General features: G+C 44.7%; 1 protein-coding gene across 1 annotated transcript in view; it reads left to right on the forward strand.

The window, feature by feature from the left end:
- The first annotated feature begins 1,436 nt into the window (after nt 1–1,436).
- LOC135104516 (uncharacterized) overlaps nt 1,437–10,198 on the forward strand; it is a 55,674-nt gene continuing 46,912 nt past the window's right edge. The window contains exons 1-5 of the mRNA XM_064012089.1: nt 1,437–1,489; nt 2,197–2,291; nt 2,772–2,903; nt 6,022–6,111; nt 7,481–7,556. Coding sequence (XP_063868159.1) covers nt 1,437–1,489; nt 2,197–2,291; nt 2,772–2,903; nt 6,022–6,111; nt 7,481–7,556 — 446 coding nt within the window. The remainder of the gene's footprint in view (nt 1,490–2,196; nt 2,292–2,771; nt 2,904–6,021; nt 6,112–7,480; nt 7,557–10,198) is intronic.

A 10,198-nucleotide genomic window follows, 5' to 3' on the forward strand; every position in this document is an offset into this window, starting at 1 on the left:
TCATCACAGTCAGCCTTGTAAGGATCGTCAGGTCAGTACTGCTGGTACTCCTGGTTCATCCTTTGTGTTTCTTTGTGTTGTGCGTTCATATCTCCTCTTCCTCCTGCTCCTCCTCCTCCTCCTCCTCCTCCTCCTCCTCCTCCTCCTCCTCCTCTCTACCTGTTGCTTTACTCCGCGCCTCCTTTGCTCTCTCTCTCTCTCTCTCTCTCTCTCTCTCTCTCTCTCTCTCTCTCTCTCTCTCTCTCTCTCTCTCTCTCTCTCTCTCTCTCTCTCTCTCTCTCTCTCTCTCTCTCTCTCTCTCTCTCAAAGACTGTCACGTCACGCTGGTTTACTTTAGGCAGTCAGCAAATCTTTGGGGAAGGGAGGGGTGAGGGGTTAGCGCCCCCTGTTCTCCTCCCTTCCCGTACCCCTTCCCCTCCCTTCCCTAATCCCTGCCCTTCCCTTTACCCTTCGTGAACCTGTGAAGAAAGGAAGGAAAATACAAGATACAAGGTTTAATTCCCTTTTGAAGACGTGACAAGCAGCGTTTACAATAAGAGGGAGGGAGGGGTTGGGTTATGGTGCATGGAGAAATGGGGTGTATGTTTTAGGGGCGGGGGTAGGAGGGGGTAATGGGAGTGGGGGGAAGGAGATGGAGTAGTAATGTGATCCAAGCCGCGGCCAGGGCAGAAATGCGAACGAGAGAGGGGCAGGAGTGATAGCGATGCAACGTTGCCACCTCCACTACCACCACCATCTCCTCCTCCTCCTCCTCCTCCTCCTCCTCCTCCTCCTCCTCCTCCTCCTCCTCCTCCTCCTCCTCTTCAGCCGCTAATCCATTGCCGTGGTTGGTCACATCCCTCACCTGGACCTAAAAATACTGTACATTACCTGTTTTAATTTAGTCACTTTTTCTGGCGAGGTGAAGCGGCCAGCCCCTGCATCATTGAAGGGGTGACAGGGTGCTTGTAGTGGAGGCGGCTCGTGGTGGGGGAAAGGGAGGGGGGAGAGGATGTAGCGTAAAAGTACTGAAAGGGAACCGTTGCTGAAGAGATATTCAAAGTTGTTGCAAAGGGGAATTACTGTGGATAGGATAGGGTGCTTGACGGGGGTGATAGGGATTGGATAGAAAGGGACTGGGGATGCTTGAAAGGGATGCTGTGTGGTAGGGGATGTAGTAAAAAAAGGGGGGGGGTGGAGGAGTTTCAGGGGAGAGATAGGATTGAATGGATGCAGGTTGACAGGGGAGGTAGATAAAGAAGAAATGAGTAAGTTACTGGAGAGAAGAAATATGAAAGGGATACTAGCTGCCAGGGGAGGTAGAATAAAGGGGAGGCTGAGTTCTAGAAATGAAAGGGGGATGCTGACAAGGATGGTGGGTAAAGAGAGAAAATGAGAGATACAGATGAGAGGAAGGGAGGAAGAATGAAAGGAAAACTGGATGGCAGGGACAGTAGATGAAGGAGACAGTTACAGTGTTACAGGGGCAGAGGGAATACATGGCTGAAAGGTAAGCTAGACTGCAAGAGTGTGAATGAAGTAAACAGGGTAGAAAGCTGCAAGGAAGAGTAGAGAGTGTGTGGAAGGGGTTCTGATACTGTACGTAGAGAGAGACTGGCAGGGATGGTATGTTAAGTGGATGAGTTACAGGGGAGAGGAACACGGAGGCGGTAGGTTGCAGGGGAGAGGGTGGAAGGGAAGGCAGTAGGTGGAGAGAGGCCAGCAGGGGTGATGGGTAAAGGGAATGAGTTGCAGGAGGGAGGAGCGCGTGGATATCATCAGAATAGTACCTCCAGTTTTAATTAAATCACAAATATCGTAGGTGGTAGTGGTGATGATGCAGGAGGAGGAGTGGAGGGACAGGGAGGGGAGGTGGTGATGGTGGTGGTGGTGGTGGTTGTGAGAGGGTGCAGTATGCTCCTTGTACTCATTTGCAAGGTGGGAAAGGAGGAGTAGGAGGAGCGAGGGTGGTGGCGGTGATGGTGGTGATGGTGTTGGTGAAGTGATGGTGGTAGTGGTGGTGGTGTTGAATGGAACAGACGGGTAAATTTTCCTCTCTCTCTCTCTCTCTCTCTCTCTCTCTCTCTCTCTCTCTCTCTCTCTCTCTCTCTCTCTCTCTCTCTCTCTCTCTCTAAGCATTTCCAGCCCCTCTCCTTGGTAACTGCCACATTCCCTTCATTTCCTCTGCCTCTCCTCTCACGCCTCTCACAACTGTAGGAAAAATAGTAATCTTAATAAAGATCATGAGGACGACGACGATGATGATGATGACGATGATGATGATGATGATGATGATGATGATGATGATGATGGTCATATGATAATGATAATAGTGATAGTAATAATGGTGATGATAATAATACTGACACTATGAACAGGTTGAATATTGCATTGCTAATTAATGTTATGAAAATCAACATGCTTTAATTCCCTGATCTCCTCCTCCTCCTCCTCCTCCTCCTCCTCCTCCTCCTCCTCCTCCTCCTCCTCCTCCTCCTCCTCCTCCTCCTCTTCTTCTCATCCGCCTATACTGCTACTACTATTACGAGTTACAATTAGCACCGCTACCACAATTCTTTCCTCCTCCTCCTCCTCCTCCTCCTCCTCCTCCTCCTCCTCCTCCTCCTCCTCCTCCTCCTCCTCCTCCTCTTCCATAGTGTTATCCTCCATCGCCTCCTCGTCGTCCTTAACCACCACGTCTTCCTCCTCCTCCTCCTCCTCCTCCTCCTCCTCCTCCTCCTCCTCCTCCTCCTCCTCCTCCTCCACTTCCTCTTCCTCCTTCTCTCCTGTAGTGCCTCCTCCGTGTTCTCCTTCTCATTTACCTCTTCCTCCATGTTGTCCACCACTACCACCTCTATCTCCTCCTCCTCCTCCTCCTCCTCCTCCTCCTCCTCCTCCTCCTCCTCCTCCTCCTCCTCCTCCTCACCATCACCAATAACTTGCAAATGAGAAACTACAGGCAAATGCAAACCCCGTATTAGGAATCTGTTGGCATTAAACCCTCGACATCCTGGTTATGCATTATGTATGTGTGTGTGTGTGTGTGTGTGTGTGTGTGTGTGTGTGTGTGTGTGTGTGTGTGTGTGTAGGGAGAACCATCGTACACACCTTGCTCACCTTTTTAACACACACGCACACATACATACACAAATACTCGCACAGGAACGGACGGTGCGTATCTCTCTCTCTCTCTCTCTCTCTCTCTCTCTCTCTCTCTCTCTCTCTCTCTCTCTCTCTCTCTCTCTCTCTCTCTCTGCTCTCTTGTATTCTGGTTAATCTTCCACTCTCCATCACGCCTCCCACACTCCTCCCCCTCCTCCTCCTCCTTACCTTTCTCCACCTCTCCTCCCTTCCTTCCTCACTTATACTATATCTGGTAACACACACACACACACACACACACACACACACACACACACACACACACACACACACACACACACACACACATTCTAGTGTTTCCCCACCCCCAATGTACATTTTCAGTTTGTTGACTGCCTAAAGAATAAACCGTTTATTATTATTATTATTATTATTATTATTATTATTATTATTATTATTACATTCTCTCTCTCTCTCTCTCTCTCTCTCTCTCTCTCTCTCTCTCTCTCTCTCTCTCTCTCTCTCTCTCTCTCTCAACGACGTCCTAAGTAGCATCAGCATAACAGAAAGAGACGTGTCAGAATGCATCGATAAACTCAAAGTAAGCAAGTCACCCTGGGCCTGTCACGGTCTCACCCCGCATCTTAAAAGAAGCGAAATCCGAATTAGTTAAACCACTGACCATATTGTTCAGTAAGCCCCTGCAGTCCGATACATTGCCTGATGAATGGAAGCTCGCTAACGTAACTCCGATTTTCAAAAAGGGCAGTAAATCTTTACCATGCAATTACCGGCCAATTAGCTTAACCTCAGTCTTATGCAAAATGCTTAAAACACTAATAAGAGGTAAACTCGTTAATCACTTAGAAGAAAACAACTTACTTGAAAATACTCAACACGGCTTCTACAACAAACGCTCTTGTTTGACGAACCTCTTAGATTTCTTGAATGATTTTCTGAACCAGTATGGCGAGAGTAAAGCGGTAGATATAATAAATCTTGATTTTCAAAAGGCCTTCGACAACTAAAAACTAAAATCACACGGTATTCAAGGCGACGTGTTGAGATGGATAGAAAACTGGTTAAACAACCGTAAACAAAGAGTAGTAATAAATGGAAAAGCATTTAAGTGGACTAATGTAACCAGGGGATCAGTCTTAGGACCTGCTGTTTTCCTTGTTTATGTAAAGGACATAGATGAGGGTGTTACCAGTATAATATCGAAGTTTGCTGATGACACCAAAATAGCGAATGCCGTAGTCTCTAACGAAGAAGTAATAGAAATGCAGAAAATTTTAGACAAGTTGTCAGTGGGGGCAAACCTGGCAAATTAATTTTAATACAGATAAGAGCAAAGTGCTTCTCATAGGGCATAGAAACGAGAAAGCAATGTATATTTTAAATGATACCCAACTTATAAGTCTTAACAGCGAAATTGATTTAAGAGTAATAAATATTATTATTATTATTATTATTATTATTTTTATTATTATTATTATTATTATTATTATTATTATTATTATTATTATTATTATTATTATTATTATTATAATAATAATTATTATTATTATTATTATCGAGTAGCCTAAGACCTAGCCAACAATGTACAGAAGTCGTAAAGAAAGCGAATAAAATAATTGGCTTTATCGGCAGATCTTTTGAATATAAATCTAAGGATACAATCCTCACTTTGTATAACTCTTTAATCCATCCCCTTTTGGAATATTGCCTTCAAGCATGGTGCTCCTACTACCAGAAAAACATTGATAAATTAGAAAGAGTTCAGCGTAGAGTAACAAAAATTATACCAAGTCTAAGAAACAAATCATACGAAGAGCGTCTTAAAGAATTAAATTTTTTCCCGTTAACACAAAGAAGACTAAGAGGCGACTTAATACAGGTGTTTAAAATCATCAAAGGCATTGATAACACGGACTGCAGTAAATATTTCACGATAGACTCTTCAAATTACACGCGAGGAAACGGCTGCGAAATTGTTGGGAAATCCTTCAACTCTCATTAATAAAAAAAAAAAAATTTTCCACCAAGTAGTAAATCTATGGAATGGGGTTCCTGGAGACGTGATAGACTGCAACACCGTAGAGACTTTTAAACGCCGTCATGATAAATATTTTGTCTGCAATCCGCAGCTAACAGCGTTTGTTTGTTAGTGATTAACTTCCTTGCCTTCAGGAAATGGGGGCACCTCATTTCATCTATTTTCTTTCTTTCCTATAAAATTTCCTTCTGGTTTTTCTTTCTCTAACCCCGTAAGATGTTTCTTTCCGACCTGTTTTGCTGTACAGATTATGCTGGCGGGAGTGGAGGGTGGGGAGAGAGCCTTCTGCTTTCCTGTCCTTTTCTTCTACTATCACCTTAGTAGTCCTAGGACAAGTCACCTCGTGAGGACTGCAAGGTCTGTTGTGGCCTGTTTTTTTCTATGTAACTCTCTCTCTCTCTCTCTCTCTCTCTCTCTCTCTCTCTCTCTCTCTCTCTCTCTCTCTCTCTCTCTCTCTCTCTCTCTCTCTCTCTCAGGTAAGCTTCTCTCACCTGGCCACTTGAGAATCAACATGGCTGACCACTTCGCCTGTCTTTAAAAATATGAAATGGGAATGCCTTCTTTTTTAATCCCTCTTTCCTTTATTTTCTTTACTTGCTTTTTATTCTTCTTCATTTTTTTCAGAAGCAAGAAAAATATACTCTTTGTTCTAGGATGGTGTGCTAACCCTCCTCCTCCTCCTCCTCCTCCTCCTCCTCCTCCTCCTCCTCTCTTTCCATTAAATAACAGACTTTTCTCTCACTCTCCTTCCTCCTCTCTCCTTTTTCTTCCCTTCATATCCTCGTCCTCTCCCTTTTACTCCACTCTCCCTCCATGTCCCCATCTCTCCTCATTTTTCTCTCCCCCTCTCTTTTACTCTCCCTTACTCCTCCATTTTTGTTATCCTCCTCCTCCTCCTCCTCCTCCTCCTCCTCCTCCTCCTCCTCCTCCTCCTCCTCCTCCTCCTCCTCCTCCTCCTCCTCCTCCTCCTCTCGTAGGCCTCCTCGCTCCCCCTTATTGCTCAATTTATCAAACAGACAAGCAGGAAATATGTCGGCCGTCTGTCTGTCTGTCGCTCACTCTGTACGCACACACACGCTCAATCCATGTACGCATACACATGTCTGTACACACACACACACACACACACACACACACACACACACACACACAGTCACGTACATGCTCGCTCACTTGATATGTACACACACACACACACACACACACACACACACACACACACACACACACACACACACACAAAAGTCATTGTTCTGTGTTTTCTATGGGCAAGATATTTAGTACTTGTTTTTTTTTTGCCAGAGAGAGAGAGAGAGAGAGAGAGAGAGAGAGAGAGAGAGAGAGAGAGAGAGAGAGAGAGAGAGAGAGAGAGAGATCAGACTGAGATAATTTTCTTCCCCCTTTATTTCCTTTCGAATAATTCATGATATAGGAGAGAGAGAGAGAGAGAGAGAGAGAGAGAGAGAGAGAGAGAGAGAGAGAGAGAGAGAGAGAGAGAGAGTAATGGGTGCAGCAAGGTGTTAGCAGATTTAACAGAAGGTTAGCCAACTAGTCCGTGAAGGGAAGGGACGGCGGGCCGCTATTCCGCGCACCGTAAAGAGAGAGAGAGAGAGAGAGAGAGAGAGAGAGAGAGAGAGAGAGAGAGAGAGAGAGAGAGAGAGAGAGAGAACTAAAGAAACAAAGGAAAGAATGTAGGCAAGGACGAACTGAATAAAACGAGAAGCGACAGGGAAAGGAGAGAAGGAAGAAGAAAGAGAAGAAAGATGGCGGGTGGGTAGAGAGAAGATAGGAAAATACAGAATGAAAGAGGAGAGGAGGGAAAAGAGGGAAGAAAAGAGATAAAATATACCGGAGAATGAATTTGCATCTTACGCTGTTGCCACATCTTCTACCTCTCCTCACGGACTTATCATAACGCTCCTCCTCCTCCTCCTCCTCCTCCTCCTCCTCCTCCTCCTCCTCCTCCTCCCTTAGGTGCCGAGGGAGGAGAATAGCCTGTTCGTCTTCCATCCTCACTGAAGGAAGGAAGGAGGTTTTCATGAAGTTGTGAGGAAGAGGAAGGAAATGGGGTTGGGGGGAAGAATGAGGAGAGGGGTTGCTGTGGGGATATCTAAGGGGAGGAAAATAGGTATGTTATGGGGTGAGGGAAGAAATTTTGGGTTTCTAGGGTTCAAGGAGAGAAAAATGAGGGGTAATGTTAGGATGAGGGAAGAGTTGGGGGGACGGAGGGAAGAGAGGATGTGGTGTTAGGGGAATGAAGGTTTAGGGGAGACTGTAAGATTATTTTTCCCTCACTTTATTCGGTTAAGCTTCGCCGCAGCCGTTTGTCGTGAGTGATTGCCCCTCCTCCTCCTCCTCCTCCTCCTCCTCCTCCTCCTCCTCCTCCTCCTCCTCCTCCTCCTCCTCCTCCTCCTCCTTTTCCGTGATGTTCCCTCCATTGTCTTCCTGCCTCTCTCCCTTCCTCCCTCTGGGTCAGGGAACTGTGGTAGACTAGACGCTTGCAGGGCGCGAAAGTACGTACGTGTGCCCGGGAGTAAACAAACAGTGGTGGGGGTGGCGGTGTCAGTAGTAGTAGTAGTAGTAGTAGTAGTAGTAGTAGTAGTAGTAATGGCAGTAGTAGTAGTAGTAGCAGTTGTTGTTGTTGTAGTATGGATTGCAAAATATCAAAATATGAAATTAATACCACCGTATGTAATGATAACTGATGATGTTTGGTAATGATGATGACAGCAGGTGGTAATAGTGATTTTAACATTAAGAACAATAGAAGTGCTAAAAATAATGTCGAGTGAGGTAAGAATTGAATTTTGTATTTGGCACCACAGCAGAGAAAAGACGTATGTACAAAGGCTATGTGGAGAGAGAGAGAGAGAGAGAGAGAGAGAGAGAGAGAGAGAGAGAGAGAGAGAGAGACGAGAGAGATTACCTCCAGGTCAGGAAACTAAGACAGTACACAGTGCCAGCTACAACGTTTCACCTTTCCCTCTCTTCTCTCTCTCTTTCCCTCCATGCCTTCCTTCCTTCCTTCCTTCCTTCCTCCATCCTTCTCTCTCGCCCTTTCCCTCCTTCCGGACCTTCCTTCCCTCCTCCCACAATTCTCTCCTCCCGTCCTTCCTTCATTAATGCCTCTCCTTCCATTTATGCATTCCCTTCATCTTTCCATCTCTCCTTCTCCCTCCTTTCCTCTCCCTCTTCTGATGCTGCCTTTTCTCTGCCCCCTTTACTTACCACCCTCATCCCCCCCTGTCACTCAAGCCTCCCCCCAATCCTCTCCACGTGATGCTTCCTGTCACCTGTTTCACGTGTGTGTTTGTTAATTAGTCATCAGGTGCTCTGCCGTGTGCCCGTGACACGGATATGGGACGGAGTACTCTCTCTCTCTCTCTCTCTCTCTCTCTCTCTCTCTCTCTCTCTCTCTCTCTCTCTCTCTCTCTCTCTCTCTCTCTCTCTCTCTCTCTCTCTCTCTCTCTCGTTTTCTTTTCACCTTCCCGGCATTGTGGTGTATGTGGAGGTGAGTGACACGTGATGTGTGTGTGTGTGTGTGTGTGTGTGTGTGTGTGTGTGTGTGTGAGCGAGAGTATACACATTGAATCTTCTTTTCGGTGAAGAATAAGAGAAATAAAAGATTTGCTCTACAGATATAATCTTTCTTTTCCTCGTCTTTTTTTCCTCCTCCTCCTCCTCCTCCTCCTCCTCCTCCTCCTCCTCCTCCTCCTCCTCCTCCTTTTCATTTTGTCTTATTATTGTTAATACTTTCTCGGAAGAACATAAAGAGGAAGAACGCTCAGAGAGAGAGAGAGAGAGAGAGAGAGAGAGAGAGAGAGAGAGAGAGAGAGAGAGTGGGGGCAAGAACATAACATAACGGTAAATAATTATTGCAGCGTCATAGATAGATCACCAATACGTCTTGGGGTGAGGCGATAGATAATGGAAGGTGACTGTAGGCAGGAGACGTCATTAAGGCACTCAAGTAGACAAAGCAACTATCTATCCAGTCACCTGCCTGCTGACCCACCTGCAGGTAACTGTACGTCAGAGAGAGAGAGAGAGAGAGAGAGAGAGAGAGAGAGAGAGAGAGAGAGAGAGAGAGAGAGAGAGAGAGAATCCGCAATATTGTTTTTTTTTTTGTGTGTGTTTATATCTGACGTCTGTTTTAGCTTTCTTTGTCTCTCTCTCTCTCTCTCTCTCTCTCTCTCTCTCTCTCTCTCTCTCTCTCTCTCTCTCTCTCTCTCTCTCTCTCTCTCTCTCTCTCTCTCTTCGTTAATTAAAGTTTTGCGGCTGGCTTTCTCTCTGTATTGTCTTTATATTTTTTTATTGTCTTTTGTATGCAGTATGTGTGTGTGTGTGTGTGTGTGTGTGTGTGTGTGTGTGTGTGTGTGTGTGTACGTATGTATATATGTGTATATGTGTATGTATTTATATATTTTTGTCTTTATCTGTCAGTCTGTGTGTGTGTGTGTCTGTCTGTCTGTCTATTTATTTGTTTATGTATCTGTTTATCTATCTGTCTATCTACCAATCTATATACGTATCAGTGTGGTTATCTAGTCTAACTATCTATGTTTCCTGTGCATGTATGCTTGTATGTATTTATGTATGTATGGTTGTATGCACGCATGTATGTATTTATTTGCTCACTTGCTTTATTGTACTGTATTGTAACTTTAATCATCTCTATAATGTTTTTCATCCTTACTTATACGTATTCTTATCTTTCGTTGATATGTCTTCTTAATTACTTGGGTTTAGCTGTATCATTTGCTTTTCTTCATTTCTTCCATTCCTTCTTTTATCTTTTTTAATCTTCGTTCTTCTTGTTAACTTCGTTCCATCCCTTCTCCTCCAATTCCGTCTTTTTTCCTTAACAATTATTTCACTTTCTTTTTTCTAATTTTCTTCGTCTTGTTTTGATTTCTTTTCCTTTCCTTGTTTTCTCTTCTCGGTTCTTCATTCTTTTCTTCGTGTATTTTTCTTTTGTTTTATTGCTGTTTCTTTCTTTTTCATTTTTTTCCTTATGTTTTCCTTCTGTGTTCTTTCTTCATCCAACTTTTTCATCAG

The sequence above is a fragment of the Scylla paramamosain genome, chromosome 10 (genome assembly GCF_035594125.1).
Source record: "Scylla paramamosain isolate STU-SP2022 chromosome 10, ASM3559412v1, whole genome shotgun sequence".
NCBI lineage: Eukaryota > Metazoa > Arthropoda > Malacostraca > Decapoda > Portunidae > Scylla > Scylla paramamosain.